Source organism: Lonchura striata, chromosome 18 (assembly GCF_046129695.1).
Source record: "Lonchura striata isolate bLonStr1 chromosome 18, bLonStr1.mat, whole genome shotgun sequence".
NCBI lineage: Eukaryota > Metazoa > Chordata > Aves > Passeriformes > Estrildidae > Lonchura > Lonchura striata.
In genome coordinates, this window is record NC_134620.1 from 12,307,141 (window position 1) to 12,323,861 (window position 16,721).

The 16,721-nt window shown below is 52.4% G+C and overlaps 3 protein-coding genes across 4 annotated transcripts in view; 1 reads left to right on the forward strand and 2 right to left on the reverse strand.

Annotated features, from left to right (window-relative positions):
• Positions 1-21: 21 nt before the first annotated feature.
• Positions 22-3,616, reverse strand: PSMD9 (proteasome 26S subunit, non-ATPase 9). 2 transcript variants are annotated; one of them, XM_021532700.2, is made up of 6 exons: positions 3,480-3,616; positions 3,293-3,395; positions 2,401-2,594; positions 1,872-1,973; positions 1,289-1,377; positions 22-955 (listed from the first exon to the last, which is right to left on the reverse strand). In XM_021532700.2, the coding sequence occupies exons 1-6, from the start codon at positions 3,591-3,593 to the stop codon at positions 928-930; spliced, it is 630 nt and encodes a 209-aa protein (XP_021388375.1). In that variant the 5' UTR covers positions 3,594-3,616; the 3' UTR covers positions 22-927. The 2 variants fall into 2 exon arrangements, with proteins under 2 accessions (XP_021388375.1, XP_021388376.1); XM_021532701.3 differs by having other exon boundaries at positions 3,522-3,608.
• Positions 3,617-4,865: 1,249 nt separating this feature from the next.
• HPD (4-hydroxyphenylpyruvate dioxygenase) lies at positions 4,866-10,499 on the forward strand. The gene is made up of 14 exons (XM_021532702.2): positions 4,866-4,887; positions 5,107-5,133; positions 5,869-5,931; positions 6,948-7,052; positions 7,190-7,232; positions 7,324-7,406; positions 7,535-7,624; positions 7,721-7,824; positions 7,987-8,064; positions 8,219-8,381; positions 8,707-8,778; positions 9,418-9,540; positions 9,673-9,789; positions 9,874-10,499. The coding sequence occupies exons 1-14, from the start codon at positions 4,885-4,887 to the stop codon at positions 9,982-9,984; spliced, it is 1,182 nt and encodes a 393-aa protein (XP_021388377.2). The 5' UTR covers positions 4,866-4,884; the 3' UTR covers positions 9,985-10,499.
• A 1,288-nt stretch (positions 10,500-11,787) lies between these two features.
• Positions 11,788-16,721, reverse strand: part of SETD1B (SET domain containing 1B, histone lysine methyltransferase) — a 47,985-nt gene continuing 43,051 nt past the window's right edge. Inside the window, exon 18 of the mRNA XM_077787253.1 lies at positions 11,788-16,464. Coding sequence (XP_077643379.1) covers positions 16,291-16,464 — 174 coding nt within the window. The 3' untranslated portion in view covers positions 11,788-16,290. The remainder of the gene's footprint in view (positions 16,465-16,721) is intronic.

A 16,721-nucleotide genomic window follows, 5' to 3' on the forward strand; every position in this document is an offset into this window, starting at 1 on the left:
AATGACTTCAATGAGAACAGAGAGAAGCAATACTCAGTTTTATTGTTTTGGGAAACTATTTTGAAGTTCAACTGGAAATATGCTTTAAACAAACCAGTCATTCCTGGAATCCCTTTCAACAATTTATGCACCTGTGGTGGTTTAGGAATGGTATTCCCCAATTTACTGTTCCCACTGAAAACACCCAGACCATGTGCCACTCACCCATTCCCCCCACTGCTCCTGCAGCAGGATGGGGAGGAGAAGGGGAGGCACAAGAATTTTGTAAACCCTGCCCTGAACCAGAAAAACACCCCAAAATCAACTCCTGCAAATAAACAAATTTTTTTAAAAAATCAAAAAGAAAATAGAGAGAGAAGCTAGATTAGGAGTGCTTTTATCATGACTACATAAACTACTAGAAGTTCCAAAAGTAGAATTATAACCCCTATTTCTTACCTCATTGTGTTAAAATAACTGGGCATTCCAAAAATTCTTTCAGTATGTTCACTGACTTTAAAAGTTGGCAACAGGGGGAAGATGAAGTATCAAACTTGCATATCTCTTGCCTTTTTGGATCAAGAAGTATTCTAGGACTTCTTAGCATATATTACATGATATTTAGCAAGGAGTTTTAAAGGGGAGAAAAAAGGAATGCTCTGTTATCACCAAAAAAGAGCATTTCAAGCTCTTCAGAGTGTGTATCAAGTGAGATTTGGGTCTCTCTAGAGCCTTATTCTAAACTGATACAAGGTGGAAGAGATGAGAAGCCACATCTTGCAGCTCTGCAGGTTCCTCCTGACAACCAGTGCAATTCTGAACTGCAGAACTCTGCCAGAACCCTTCAGGCACCAGAGGTCACAGCAACACCACGTAGGAAGTTTTCAAACCAGATCAGAGTCCAGAAAACAGGCACAAGCTTCAGCTTTATTGTTCTCCCAGTCACGGTCATCTTTGTAAAGGAACGATATTGCAGCTGAAAAAGAAGAGGGTAGGAGGAAATATTAAATTTTCATTTCTCAAACAGGCACAGAAGACCTGACGTGGGATGGCTCAGACCCTCCACAACCCTCTTCCACTGGTTTCCTCTACCAGACAAACCAGCCACTGAGACCTTTCTGCCTGGGCTCATGTTTGATGAAACTTGACTCCCTGTATCCCTGTGCAGAACCAGCAAATCCAGCTCCCTGGTGCCCACCTGTGAGGTCTGTCACAGTGGGCAGTGACACAGCCAGGGCTGGCCCTGCTCAGGAAACATGCCCTGAGCTGGTGAAAGCCTCTTCCCTCCAGCAATGAAACAGTAGCTCACCCCAGGAGGCCCTTCCCAGACCAGCGCTTTGGAGTCAGCCCCACGTGCACCCTTCTGCCACCACGGATCACAGTCACACTCAGGGGTCTCTGAAAGAGAGGTAAAAATAGAAAAATAACCAAAATATTTCACTTTTCCATCATAAAGTCAACTCTCTTCCTCCTTTTGCCTGAAGCACATGAAGAACATTAAGCCCGAGGAACTGTTCTGCAGCAGTGCCCATTCCCACTCCTGTGGCTATAACTGAAAGAAGAGAGTGCTTTGTGTGAGGTCATCTCCAGGAGATCCCCCAGTTCCACCACCAAGCACTTAATGGTTGTGGCAGCTTCTCTGGCCAGGCCACGAGGGTGGCACAGCAAAGCTGCTGCAGGGAGTCCCCGGGGAGAACAAAGAGCACACACCTCTCAGCTCTTCCATTCATGAGCAAATAGTGCTGGGAAAGAACAAGGCAACAACTGCACAGACTGAATCTGACACTGTTTCTGACATGGAAATGATGATTCCAGAGATTCAAGTTCCATAGAAAAAGCTGTGGCTAACAGAGACAGGCAAGAGAATGCAGTCACAGCAGGAATGAGCTCACCCCCTCGCTGTGCTGCACCACCGTGGCAATGTTCTGCAGGTTCTGGAAGTTGTTTGCATTGACAGATCCAAACTCCACAATCTCGTCATCAACTTGAAGTCCCTGGACAGAGATAGATGAGCATCTGCATTCTCTAAAGACAGGTGGTATCACAGGAGCACCACCCTTCACCCAGCCACAGGGAGAGAGATGTGCTACAACACTTCTCACACTCGGGCAAGTGAACATCACTACAGCCACAGGGAGAGGCAAGTGTTCATTCCTCTGTTCTGTTTCATGGGAAGAGAAATTCTGAGGCTGGAATGGTCAGTGAGGCCTGGAAGGAACTGTGTGGTGCCAGGATACAGCTCAGAGAACACCCATCTCATCCCTGTACAGCGACCAACCCCTTCACAGGACATCCCAACACGATTAAAAAAAGGGGGTGACACCCTAATCAAGCCCCCAGCTTATTCCCACTTATGGGGGAGGGAGCCATGAGCTGTCTGGCTCCAGACAAAGCCTTCCCCACGAGCTGTGCCCAACATACTGAGACACTGGCAGGAGAGCCCGGGGTCACGGTGTTCACTTTGGCAAAGGCCTGGGGCAGGCTCTGCTTCTGGCTCATGGCCTCGGCCAAGGCCTCTGCCTCATCCTTGGCGTGTTTCTCCTTCTCCCGGGCGTGCAGCTTGTGCAGAGCTTCCTCCACCTGCTTCATCAGGGCCTTGTGATCGTTCTGCAAACCTGTGGGTGACACCATGAGCGCACAGGGAGTGGAAAGGCGTCCCCCAAAGGGGTGTCAGCCACACAGAGCAGTGCCTTGGCTGTCTCTGATCTCAGCAAGAAGCTCTGCTCTATCTGCTGGGGCCTGGTGCCAGCCCGGCAGATGTTTATCAGTAAAAGTCTGACACAGAGAAAACCACCCTACGAGAATTTTGGTAAACATGCTGGGAGGCCCTTGATCCCCTAGAACTCGGTGAGCAGCTTAAATCTTCTTTCCATTAAGTCACCTGCTGTTACATACGTACCCATCCTGAAAGTCAGGGCACTGGAAAAGCCTGGGATGAAATAAACGCCAAGCTATTTCCTACCCAAATTTTATTCTACAAACAGCACAGAAAAACCTTGTGGTGCTTCACAGACCCCAAATGGCTCCGCAGCAGTGGCAGAATTTCAGCAACACGTGGACAAAAGCATTTTCCTGACTCAGCCCGGGCGGCAGCTCGGAGCACTGAGCAGATCCCCCGGGGAGCAGGCTCAGCGCAGCGCTGGGCCCGGTTCCGAGGAACGAGCGACACGGGGTTTCAGGGAGCTGCGCGCTGCCGGTCCCCGGGCACAGCCTTTGCCCCGCTCATCCCGGTTTCCCGGCTCATCCCGCGGCACGGCGGCGCGGCCCCGGGACGAGCCCCCCGCCCGGTGCCCGGCCCCCGTTCCCCGCTCACAGATGATGTTGTGCCGGGCGGTGCGCACTTGGTACAGGTCGATGTCCGAGCGGGGGAAGCCCTCGGCGTCCACCAGCGGCTCGTGCATCCCGACGCCCTTTTGCTGCGAGGGGAGAGGCGGCGGTTGGGAGGGGGCCGGGCCCGCACGGCGCCCCCCGGCCCGGCCCGGCCCTGCCCGGGCACCGACCCCCTCCAGCAGCTCGTAGCACGCCTTGATCTGCGCCTCGACCTCGTCCTTGCGCCGCACCAGCTGCTGGACATCGCTGACGGTGACGGGGCGGCCCTCGCCGGGCTCCGCCATGGCCGCGGCCGGACGGGAGCCGGGACGGGCGCGGGGCGGGGCCGGGGCGGGGCCAGCGGGACGGAGCGGGGCGGCGGAGCGGCGGCGCTACCGGGGTGGCACGGCGGTGACACAGCACCGACACAGCACCGACACAGCACCGACACAGCGGCGGCGCTACCGGGGTGACACAGCACCGACACAGCGGCGGCACTACCGGGGTGACACAGCACCGACACAGCACCGACACAGCGGCGGCACTACCGGGGTGACACGGCGGTGACACAGCACCGACACAGCACCGACACAGCACCGACACAGCACCGACACAGCGGCGGCACCGCCGGCACGGGGTGGCCCAGCGGTGTCGCCGTCACCGGGTCACGCTGCTGTGCTGGTGCCATGGGGTGGCTCTGATGGTGACACGTGGTGGCACAGCAGTGTCACCATCAGTGAGTTACACAGCTTTGATGGTGACATGTAGTAGCGCAGCGGTGTCACCACCACCGCGTGACACAGCCGTGGTAAACGATGTCCCTGTCCCTGCTGCTGGCCCCTCTCCAGTCTGTGGCACAGCACATTTGCCCGGTGCTGCATGGCATCCATGTCCCAGGGAGTGTGGCAACAGGGGACAGCCCCGCCACGAGACCCCCAGCCCTGTCCTCAGTGCCACTGGCACCCACCCAAGCCCCCTGTGCTCATCCTCTGGCCTTGCTGGTGGCTGCGACATCCCACCACTCCCAGCCAGGTGGAATTTGTGCTCTGGTATCTCCCCTGCGGGGCCATCTCTTGTCCCCTCCCCCTGCTGTCCCACATTTTGGGGTCCCTGCAGCGCTGAGCTCACCGGGGCTGAAGGTGGCACCGCGTGGCCCCGTGCCCAGACACCACCACACCCCCAGCGGTGGGCAGGCTGCCCAGGATGACATGTCCGCAGGGAGGGGTGAATGTCCCCAGGGGCAGCGGGCGGGCCGGGGGATGCGCTGCCCAAATCGCGTCACCCCCCCGCCCCCCGTGACTGTGACACGCACGGGGCAGGGATTTGGTGCCAGCCCTCCGCAGAGCCTCCCGTGCCCTCGGCACCCTGCACGTTTCACCCCGCAGTGCCACCGCCAGGGTGCAGGGACCCGTGCCACGGCCCCAGTGACAGCCGCCCGCCACCCCCCTTTGGGCAGTTCCCAGCCAAAACCAAACACATCCCTGGGTTGGTGGTGGGGGAAGGTGGGGCCGAGGAGGAGCCTCCCCATCCCCTTATATTGAAAGCCCCCCCGTTCTTGCACTCTCTTTGCTTGTGTCACATTGCCAGGTCACAAAAATGGTGAGGGGCAGCAGATGGGAATTAATTCAGACAACTGGGGCTCTATGGCACAGGATGCCTTGGGAGATTTAAGCTCTGCTTGAATTCGGATTTTCCAGTGACTATGCTGGAAGTGGCACACCAGAGCTGCTCCTCACAGCCTGACCTTTAAATTCAGCTCCCTGGGGCCGCTGTACTTGCCTGTCCCTCTAATTTCTCTCTTTTCTCATTTTCTTTCAGACGTCCTACACAGACAAGGGAGAAAAGGTAAGAGTTGTGTCCCTGTCCTGCCCTTCTGCCTGGTGTGAAACATGGGTCATGTTACTGCAGATTGTATCAATTCCTTGTTTACCTGTTGAAATCAGAAGTAAAACTGCTCTGGCTGGGTCACACAAGATCCTCGTTGTAAATTAGTATTAATAACTGAAATTTCTGCTTTGGGAGGAGAGTGATGAACAGGAGATGATGGGTATTTCCCAGTCAAACTTAGCCTTAAGCAGAATCCTTGTTCCATGCAACATTTATTTTCAAATGCTGCACTTTTTTGCCTCTTTTTTCACTTTTAAAGTGTGTCCACTGCAGAGTGGCCTGTGCCAGGTTGGGCAGTGGTGGGGAACAGAGCAAAGAGGGATCTGTCCTGGTGCTGGTGGTTGTGTAAGAGCTTTTGTGGAAGAATTAATCTTTAACACAGCGAGGTTTGCAGGTGGGCAGCTCGCTGGGATGGCCACTTGCGGGGAGCACTGGGAGAACTGGAATTGTGGCTGTGGGCAAAGGTGAATCGATGTTTTGCACCTTCCAACCTGTGGTGCAGGATCCTGTAGGGCTTGACTGTAAAGCACTTTGGAAAATCACCATCTGGGGGCCGTTCCACCCAGTTATTTCAGATTCATTTGCAGGAGATGCATTTCAGGGTCCCAGCTGCTGCTTTCCCCTGCTCTGGAGCCGAGCAGTGCTGCAGGAAATGCAGCAGCAGCTTTCAGCCCCATTTTCCCTCCCTTTTAGCCCCAACGAGGCCGCTTCATCCATTTCCACTCCATCACCTTCTGGGTCGGCAATGCCAAGCAGGTGAGAGGCTGCGGCCGCCGGGCACAGTGCAAGGGGACCACGGTGCCAGGGGACAGCAGTGCCTGGGGACAGCGGTGCCTGGGGACAGCAGTGCCTGGGGACAGCGGTGCCACAGGACAGCAGTGCCTGGGGGCAGCAGTGCCTGGGGACAGCGGTGCCAGGGGACAGCGGTGCCAGGGGACAGCAGTGCCACAGGACAGCAGTGCCAGGGGACAGCAGTGCCACAGGACAGCAGTGCCACAGGACAGCAGTGCCAGGGGACAGCAGTGCCAGGGGACAGCAGTGCCTGGGGGCAGCGGTGCCTGGGGGCAGCGGTGCCAGGGGACAGCAGTGCCACAGGACAGCAGTGCCAGGGGACAGCAGTGCCAGGGGACAGCGGTGCCACAGGACAGCAGTGCCTGGGGACAGCAGTGCCACAGGACAGCAGTGCCACAGGACAGCAGTGCCAGGGGACAGCAGTGCCAGGGGACACCTCCCAGGTGGGACAGGCCGGGCGCTGCAGGCATTGGCTGCCCGGGGGGCGTTGGTCCATCCCGGCAGCCCCTGGGCTGTGCCGCTGTCCCAAAGCCCAGCCCTGGCCTGGCGCCGGTGGCCTTGGTGGCCCTTGCGCAAGGCAGGGGCGGCTGCCGGGGGCGTGGGACGTGAACCATGGGCTCATGGCAGCTGATTTCCATCCCTTGCCCTGGGCAACTTAAACACCTCTCTGCTTCACACCCGAGCTGCTTTTCACCCAACCTGGCAGAAGGGGACACGCAGAAATGTCTCCTGCTCCATGGCATCCCTCACAAAAAGTTCTGGAGGCAGCACTTCCCACTGAATTTGGACTTCTTCCTCAATCCCAGACCTTTCTTGCCTCTGTTTGTTGCCCCTGGGCTGTGGGAGGAGGCGAAGATGCTGCCTGTTCTCACACACACACAGGGCAAGTGTGACTTGCACCTGCCATGGTGGCTGATCTCCATGGCCTGTGGGCCACCAGCACCTCAGCTTCAACCAGAGGGACTCTTTCCTGCCCACAGGCTGCATCCTACTACTGCAACAAGCTGGGGTTTGAGGAGCTGGCCTACCGGGGGCTGGAGACCGGCAGCAGGGAGGTGGTGTCACATGTCATCAAGCAGGACAAGGTAAGGGAGCCCTGACAGAGGTGCCACTGCCAGGGCAGGGAAAGGTGAGGTGCATCAGACATGAGGGTGCTGCCAAACCCACCATGAAAACCATCACCTGTGGCTCCATCCTCACCTCTCCTCCTCTTCCTCGACAGATCGTGTTTGTTTTCTCATCTGCTCTGAACCCAGGGAATGAGGGTAGGTGTCACTGGGGGGGATGGAGTAGAAAATGGCCATGGCAGAACAAAGCAGTTCTGCTCATGCCTGTGGCTGTTCCTGCTCGGGGCAGAGATGGGGGAGCACCTGGTGAAGCACGGGGACGGGGTGAAGGACGTCGCCTTCGAAGTGGAGGACTGTGACTTCATCGTGCAGGTGGGCAGCCCCTCCACCACCTCCCACACAGCCCCCCAGAACGGTGAGGGGAGGCAGGGAGGGCCTTGGGATGTCCTCCCCGGCCCAGGGGAGCTGTGGCAGGACGGGATCTCTCTCCTTCTGCCCAGAAAGCCAAGGAGCGCGGCGCCGTGGTGGTGAAGGAGCCGTGGGTGGAGCAGGACAAATTTGGGAAGGTGAAGTTTGCAGTGATCCAGACGGTGAGTGGCAGGGCAGGGCAGGGCCATGGAGCTGGCTGCACCTGGGAGGGCCCTCCATAAACAGAGGCACAACACAACCACTTTCCCCCCTGACAGTACGGTGACACCACCCACACCTTGATAGAGAAGCTCAACTACAAGGGCCTGTTCCTGCCCGGGTACCACCCACCCCTCTTCAAGGACCCCCTGCTGCCCAAGCTGTGAGTACTTTCCAGAGGGTCCTGCCTGGCTCTTTGCCATCGTATTCTGGTGGGATATCCCACCGAGGAGCTGGACTGGTCCCCACTGTCTTGCCCTGGAGCCCCCCAGGCTGTGGGGTACCCCTGAGCCTGGCTGAGACCCTCCTTATCTTCCCCCCACAGACCAAGCACCAAGCTCAGCTTTGTTGATCATGTTGTGGGGAACCAGCCTGACCTCCAGATGGTCCCAGTGGCAGACTGGTAAGAGTGGGGAGAGCCGGTGGGAGGTGGGATGGAGCAGCAGCACAGTTCTGCTGGTCTCACCGCTTATAACAGGGCTGATGAAACCAGAGCAGAGCTCCATTACTGTGGGGATGGAGCAAGGGCTTGACTGTGCCCCTTGTGACCTGGACAGGTACCAGAAGAACCTGCTCTTCCACCGCTTCTGGTCAGTGGATGACAAGCAGCTGCACACCGAGTTCAGCGCCCTGCGCTCCATCGTGGTCACCAACTACGAGGAGACCATTAAGATGCCCATCAATGAGCCAGCACCTGGCAAGAAGAAATCCCAGATTCAGGTGAGTGGACGCTGGTGGTTGATCCATGTGGCTGCCTCCACTCCCAGGGGGATCTTGGTGAAGGAAAAGGGACCAAAGGTCAGTGATTTGGAGCCAGAGCAGACCTGCTAAAGTGGCTGCTAGAAAGCAATCCTGGCTCTGCGTGGCTCTGACAAACCCCATGGGAGCTGCTGGCAGAGCCAGTTTACCCCATCTCATCAACAGTGTCTTTGCCATTCCGTGGTGCCCCTGAGCTGATCCTGTCTGCATATTTTTATGCATCCCACCCTTCCCTTCACAGCTGTAGCTGTGCTGTCACTACCATGGTGACATCTTTTCCCTGTAGGAATACATTGATTACTACGGAGGGGCCGGAGTCCAGCACATCGCACTGAACACCCCCGACATCATCTCAGCAGTGAGTGCAGCCCTGGGACCCCCTGCCCTGGGACCCCCTGCCCTGGCTCTGGGCACAGTGCTCATCACAGGGTGCACCATGACCCTGTCAGGGTACAAGGACACAGAGCCATGGCCTTTGTGCTGGTTGTTTTACAACCAGGATTAACTGCCCAGAAGGGACCTGCCTGCACCTGTGAGCTGCCTGCCCCTCCAGCTTAAAGCAATTGGGGTGTGCAGGGCCCTTGGTGGCACCTTTGTCCTTGCAGGGTGGCTGGAGGGACTCCGGCAGTCCAGGCTGCCAGGCTGAGCCCCACACCCATCACCCACCTTCAAGAGGGGCAGGGGCAGGTCTGGGTTGAGCCCAGCTGCTGCTGAGCACCCAGGTTTGGGCTCCTCTCCAGTCCAAAGGGCCTCCAGAGGTATCCATTAGGTCAGAGCAAGACAAATGATCCTTGCACAGCTGTCTGCAGTGCCTGGGGAGGACATCTTGGGCCTGCCCATTCCTGGTGCCAAAGTGAAATATGAGGCAGGTTCTCATGCCTGAGGTTGGCCAATGCCATGGGAAAGCATCTGTGTCCTGACACTGCCCACGCCAGGAAATGCTCCTGGCACAAACCCCTCCCAAACTGAGCCCTGCTGGGTCTCCCCTGCCTTGCAGATCACCAACCTGAAGCAGAGGGGCATGCAGTTCATGGATGTGCCCTCCAGCTACTACCGGGTGCTGCGGGAGAGGCTCAGAACTGCCAAAATCAAAGTGAAGGAGAACATTGACAAGCTGGAGGTGAGTCAGAGAGGGAAAAGGCCTCCCCAGGGCTGGACCAGCTCCCCAGAGTGCTTTGCAGGGCTGTGACACAGAGAGCCCCGCCTGCTCCTCTGTGGGTTTTGGAGCTGTCGCCTCATTTCTTTTCTCCAGGAACTGAAAATCCTGGTGGATTTTGATGAAAAAGGCTACTTGCTCCAGATCTTCACCAAACCAGTTCAAGACAGACCCACGGTCTTTCTGGAGGTGATCCAGAGGCACAACCACCAGGTAGGTTTGAGGCTCTCCCGCTGATCCTGGCCACGAGCCCTCAGGGCCACCAAGCCCCTGGTCCCTAACGTTGCCTCCCTGCAGGGCTTCGGCGCCGGGAACTTCAAGTCTCTGTTTGAAGCCATAGAAATGGATCAGGATGCCAGAGGAAACCTGACTGTCCTGGAGCCCAACGGGGAGACCAGGCGGCTGTAGAGGAGGGCAGGAAGTGCCGCCCTCATCCCCAAGGAGCTGAATCCCAAACGAACTGGGAAACACCCCCTCTGTTTTGGTAAACAGCCCAGACTTGGGTGCCACAAACCCAGGGAAGCCACTGCCAAGCTGGACAATGTAAAAGGACCCAACACCTCTCCCAGCCCAGCCCCAGCACTGCCCTTCGGTGACTTCCTGGGAGATGGGGCGTGGGAAATAGCAAACACACCCTCAAAAAGCAGCTTAATCTGATCCAAACCATGGAATTCTTAACCAAGGGCAGATTTAAGGCATGTGCCAAAGACATGCAGCTACAGAGGAAGGCAGAAGAAACAACTGGGAGTGCTCAAATTTAGTCTATCTGAAGTTTTAATTTTAGCTACACTGGAAGCTGCGAAAGCACGGAGGCGTTTCCCTCTCTGCACATCTCCTTTTGTAAGATTTTGGTTTAATTGCTTTTAGACTCAATCTTGAATTTGAATCTGCTGAGAATAAACATGGTTTTAGGGTAGCTGCAACACTCTGGAATGAGAATTAATTGTATTTACTTATTTCAGCCTTCCCAAGGCAACAGAGTTTTGCTCTAATACCTGTAAATTCCTGCATTAATGATGGGTTGGGGTTTCTCCCGTGTTTCAAGCAGTAATTGCTGGCATTGGCAGCAATTCCTTGGCTCAGATCCTGGCTGCATGTTCAAAGTCCCCTCTGGGTGTTGCTCTGGTGTTGTCCTTTGCACGGGGAATTCCTCCCCAACACAATAAATCCCTTTTCTGACCTGGCCTGAGTGCCTGGGGAGTCCCTGCGTTCCCAGGGGCTGCAGCTCCAGCACTCCCTGTCCCAGCCCTCAGCCCAGCTGCCTGAGGACCCCCTGGGCTCTGCCCTGCTGCCCAGCCCCTGCTCCAGTTCCCCAGCAGGGAGCTCTCAGACCCCGGGCAGCCCCAGCCCAGGCCAGGCTCCTCTGACACGAGTCCTGTCCCCAGCCCCTCCTGGCTGAGCCCCCAGGCGTGGCTGTCCTGCAGCCCTGTCCTGTGCTCACCTGAGGAATGCAGGAGCTGAGCTGGGAAGTCACCTACAGCCTCTGTCCATTCCACTTGTCCCTGCTCCAGGTATTTCTTTTTGAACAAAAGCTCAGAGAAGCCACCATGACCCCCCCCCAGCAGCCCCACACTGTGAGGGGGTACATGGGCCAAACCTGAGCAGCTCCCCCAGCTGCCCCTTCTCTGGCTCCCAGGGAGCAGAACTAATCCAGATTTCAATCACAGAATATCCTGGAAGGGAACTACAAGAATCATCCAAGTCCCAACTCCTGGCAATTTGAATAAACTGATTGAAAAAGAAAGAAAGCAAAGAGCCTCTGGCCACAACAGCCTCACACATCACTGACACCTCACCTGGTGGTCAAGGGCTTTTGCCTCCATAGAGTTATAAATAAATAAAGGATATGAAATCAGAGCAATCCAGGGCAGAAGCTGGAGGAGCAGGGGCCCATCACCTGCAGAGGCTGGACATGTTTGGGACTCCTGGTTCACTGTCAGGAGAGCTCTGCTTCAGCTCTCCAGGGCTCTCAAGATTGTTAATACTGAGACATTTCTTAAAGCTTATAGACTAGAAACACTCACATATTTCTTGCATGCAATATAATGTTGCTTAAACTCATTTCCTCATCACCAGAATTAATATTTTCACTATGCTGAAAATCAGCTCTTCACAGTTCTTGTTCTGCTTCTGCCTCCTTGAGCTCTCACAGCCCCCAGCACAGGTCTAAGAGCAAAGAGCTGCCCTGGTAATATATTAAGCACAACATAATTTTTCTGTAAGAAAAGTCAGTATATTTATGGTTTGCTTTATAAAAGTTACTATAATACAATGGTACATAGTATTCAATTCACAAAAATATGAACAAATATATACAGCATGACACATCCACAACAAAAACACTTTCTTCAAAACAAGATACATACTGGTGACGGATTCTATATGCACAAAACATCCCTAAATTTATAAATTTGCTTAACGAAAGAAAAAGCAGAAATCCTAAATCTTCAAAGCAGAGTTGTGGGTTTTTTTTAAAGGAACTTAGGAAAAAAAAATTAATTTATTGCAAACAATTTGACCTGCCTACTTTTAAAGGAGGCCCTTGATTTCCACACTGGGAATTAAAACCAGAAAACTGCAAGAATTGGGTACTGGGTGTTCTTCCACTTTAATTCAAAACTGCCCCATTGTTTTAGAGTGTCCTTCTTGATGTGTTTTCACGTGGACAAATCCTACAGTGGCAATTAAAGAGGAAACTCATAAAAACAAAAGAAATATTAAACTGAAAAAATCCAGTTGCTAATTTCCTTAAATACATTTTAGGGTGTCTATTAGACTGTACACATTTCCTCGCTTGAAATAAATAGATTTTGCACATTAGGTTTCGGACTGAGGGAGGGGGGGAAGAAGAAGCCTTGACTTGGCAATTTTTTGTCTTCAGTTTCTTAATGCTTCTAATTGCATCTATTTATTTGACAAAAAAACCCCGTATTTATACAGAATTTACATTATACAAAGCTTGACACAAGCTGTAAATGCCACCAGCTCCTTTGCTATACTCAGTCCTTCTTCCTCCCCATCTTGACATGATTTAGAGCTGGAATCTGTTTAAAAAGAACTCCAAATTACAATAGTCACTTTTAATAAACTATTTACATGCTCTTGAAGTACAAAGAAATCAGCAAAAAAATTTCAACATGTTTCTACAAGAAACAGTGTTTGAAGAGAAGATTCTTGAGTTCGCCTATGTACAGAAGAAGCATTTTTTTATACTTCAAAATCCTTTTTTTCCTTAATTTTTTATTTTGTACAGAAATGCACTGAAATGATCCCTGAAAAAGGTCACAAAAACCAGAACTGAAACTACTGTATTTGTTGGAGTTTTAAAATGATGGTTGTTTTTTCTTTCCTTGTAGAAATAAGCTGCTCTGTACAATATAAATAACTGCAGGATGAGCCCCATCCCCTCCAGCCCCACTCTGGGATTGCAGAGGTGTGACCCACACGGATCCTGTGGGTGCCAGCACGGAGGCACCTGCACCCTCAACTCCCACAGCTGCAAACCAAAGCCTTAAATTCTATTTCCATGATTTTGCTCTGTTCTCTTGGGTGATTCCTTCCAGTGACATGGAACTTTGCAGGGAGCACTGTCAATGTCTCGCTCTTTTTTTTTTTTTTTTTTTGTCCTAGGCTCAAAATGAAGTGACAATAAATTTGGGGATGGGCTTTTCAGTGGATAAAAGCACTGCAGTCCCTGTAAGCAGCTGAGGTTCCTCTTGTCCCTGTCACTGATTCCACGGGGTCCCAGGGAGCCTGTGCTGGATGTGAACCACACAGCTCCTGCCCTCCTCTCATCCCATCCTTGCCAAGTACCAGGCAAAGCTCGGAGGCAGCTCCAGCCCCCATCTGTGGCTCCCTGTGCCGAGTGAGACCCCAAGGGCTGGCAGGGACAGGGCACCCATGGAAATCCCAGACCTGGGAGTCCTCACCATAAAATGATTTGTCTGGAGCTTCCCAGTCCAAGACAAAATCTCCCCCAGGTAGGACTCTGCAAGCCAAGATTTATGGGGGAAAAAAGAGAAGCCTCGGGTTTGGCTTTGAGACCAGACTAACATGATTTTTCAGAAGTGCTGTGGCTTCAACAGCTGTTTCTTCCTGGGGAAGTACTGAGAGATCAGCTCTTCTAAAAACTCACATTATTTGTCTGGGATCCTAAAAGGGGATGAATTACAGGCAGTTTCAAAAGTACCAAAGTGATTTAGGTGCTCATCTTTGGCACCCAGATCCCTTTGGTGTTGCTGAAACACACGGCAAAGGACCTGAAGGTGACAAGGACCTTCCTCCCCAAGGATTAAGGCAAACTGCAGGGGCTGATCCCACCCAGAGCACACAGAGCTGCCAGCAGGTTCTCAGGGCTGGGATATTTGGGGTGTCCTCACCCCCACAAATTCACCATTAATGCACTGGTTTGATGGAGCAGGGAGGGAGAAGGCCAAGGCCAGGGGGCTCAGTTCTGACACACAGGAAACTTCTGTGCATTTCCAAAGCCTTAGAAGTCAAAAGCCAAGCTGTGGAGATGCCAACTGGAGTGCCAACACATGGAATCTCACTCAAAAAAATAACAACTAAACTGAGCAGCTGGTTTAACTGCTAAATGCCATCACTGCAGTGCCAACCAACATTCAGTGACAGAAACTTGTGCTTCTCACAATCTTAGGTCCTGGGTCGCCAACACCCAGTTGCTGGAGAGATTTAGGAAGAAGGAGGAGAAACAACAAAACTGAACTGAAACAAAAGCAGAGATGGACCACGGACTGTCCAATCTCAGAGACAATTTGCTCACCTCAGACAAACACAGGTGGTATTAAGGCAGCTTGTAGCACTCTGTGTGTTCCTGCTCTCTCAGGCCTTTAGTCTGGAGGAGAAATTCAGAGGCAGAGGTTCTAAACCTACATTACAAGCTCCACGCTGCAGTGCAGGCCTGGCAATTCCATGGAACAGCTGAAAAAACTTCCAGGAACCTCTTTTGCAAGGCTGCCACCTCTGTGGAGGTTTGGAAAGAATACAAGAATACAGCTGTGCAATTTGTTCTGTGGGGAGAAGGTATTTAGTTATGCAGATAATCTTCCCATTGCAGAATAACATTGCAACTTCCCCTTACAAGCCAATTAAAAAGGGTTTAGTATGACTAATCTCTACTTTTAAAGCAGGAGAAATTCAATGCAAATTGAAAAACTGATCCTGTCTATACCTGAACGGTGGTGTAACATTTCCAGATCTCATCCAAAGAACTATTTTTTTGGTGTTTGGTCCCATTTTAAAATGGAACCTCTTGAAGAACTGCAACCTTCACCTCAGCACATCTACAAGGACAAAATATATTGAGAAATCATTTTAAAACATGCCTTCCAAATTTAGAGAAGCAATTAATTCCCATGCTATAGACGGGGGCACAAGATTGCTTCCAGGGACATTTCTACCATGATTTTCTGGAGGGACAGGACCACCCCTGGCCAAGTTACTGAGTAACAGAGGGAGGAGAGCAGCAGGGCACAGCTTGCTCCTATCACAGGAGGCATCTCCCACATCCAAGGACAGAGCAAATACTCCATGTAAAACACTGGAAGGGCAGGGAAATGCAGATGAAAGTGAGAAAAAATGAATACAAGTCACACATCAGCCTGTTTCCCATCCACAGGAAGAAAGTCCTGCTACAAATGTGGGTTGTAGTCTTTGCTTGCAAGAAGGGCAGGATTTCTACAGCATCAACAGGGGCTGAGCTGTTAATCTCAGCCTCTTCTGCAAGCAAGACAAGGAATCTCCAAGGAACGGGCAGCCCCAAAGGCCACACAATGTCTCAGCTGCACAGCTGACTCCACCTCTTCCTAGTGACTGAAGTATCCAAGGGTTTCTCACGTGCAGCTGCCGAGGTTTTGATCCTCCATGGACCAGCATGGCATGGAAAATGAGAGGGGAGCCCAAGGAGGGGAGCTGAGGTCTGGCTGACCTGACTCTGCCCCGGGGTCTGGCTGAGGGGCCTTGTTCAGGCTCATCCCTAAGGAAAAGGCAGGACAGCTCAGCTCTAGTCTCACTGTGGACACATCTCCACACACACACAGCCCCAAGCACACACACACTCACTCACACACCCTCAAGCCTCTGGCTTGCTCTGTAACATCACCCTTACATTTATTTACAGCTTACTCTGAGAAATCTGTGCAATTTCAGCCAATCAAGCTCCCAACAAACCCTATATGGCATTTTCAGTCTCTGCTTCACATTTAAACGTTGAATGTCTTTTTCAACCAACGAAAACTGATGAGAAAAAGGTAGCAGCATTTATGAAACAATGAAGGCTTATAAGAACAATTAAAAAAAAAAAAAGGTACCATTATCCCATTATGGAGCATTACTTCAGGGACTGAACAGAGAAGCTAGTGTTTGGATAGACCATGCCACAAAAGGTAGCCACCTTTTTGTGTGCGTGTTGGATCTGAAAAGGAAAAAGCACCTGAAACATGAACAGTCCTCGTAAGCGTGTGCGCTTTTTGCTTTCACTCATGATCCTGGCAGAAGTGCGAAACTTGCTTGGTTTTCTTCTCTTTTTCCTCTTTTTTTTTTTTTTTTTTGGTAAGTATTTTTTTGCTTTTAAATTTTTTTTCTTCCTTTTTTCTGTAGGTTTTTTTTTCCTCTTTTTTTGGCAAAGTGCAACCACACCTGGTTACCACAGTTTTGACATGGCCGAAGGTGCAAGTGTGACGAGAAACCTTGAGCTCAGTTCAGGGTTCCCCTGCAGTTCTCAGAGCCACAGAGACACGGGATTTTTACATCCTCAATTGGAAACTTGTAGTCGTAGGTAATTTCCTCGTTCACATTGATGTGCTGCTTGGAGTAGATAACGATCTTCTTTTGAGACTCCACCGTGATCACTTTAGCATAACAATTTGGCTGCAAGGGTGACAGAACAGGTGATGATAGATTCCAGAGTGCCATGGCTTCCCTGCCTCCACACAATTATTTCAAGAAAAATAAAACAGGGCAGTCCTTTCCCAAGACAACCCCCAGCCACGCTTCCAGAGCCTGGACTTAGGGCAAGCCTAGGCAGGGAGGCATGAAGCCAGAAAACACAGCAGCCCCCCTTGTGCTTCTCCAAAATATCCACATTCTGGTCATTTGTGGAGCAAAAGAGCCTGGATGATGCTCCA

What these genes read in the sequence shown, in the direction of transcription:
- PSMD9 (XM_021532700.2), bottom strand. Translation starts at nt 3,593, where the DNA reads ATGGCGGAGCCCGGCGAGGGCCGCCCCGTCACCGTCAGCGATGTCCAG. An exon ending in GCTACGAGCTGCTGGAGGGG is followed by an intron (nt 3,396 to 3,479) that starts GTCGGTGCCCGG and finishes CTCCCCTCGCAG; the next exon opens with CAAAAGGGCGTCGGGATGCA. An exon ending in TGGTGCAGCACAGCGAGGGG is followed by an intron (nt 1,378 to 1,871) that starts GTGAGCTCATTC and finishes CCTCTCTTTCAG; the next exon opens with AGACCCCTGAGTGTGACTGT.
- HPD (XM_021532702.2), top strand. An exon ending in GGGTCGGCAATGCCAAGCAG is followed by an intron (nt 5,932 to 6,947) that starts GTGAGAGGCTGC and finishes TCCTGCCCACAG; the next exon opens with GCTGCATCCTACTACTGCAA. An exon ending in GACCCCCTGCTGCCCAAGCT is followed by an intron (nt 7,825 to 7,986) that starts GTGAGTACTTTC and finishes TTCCCCCCACAG; the next exon opens with ACCAAGCACCAAGCTCAGCT.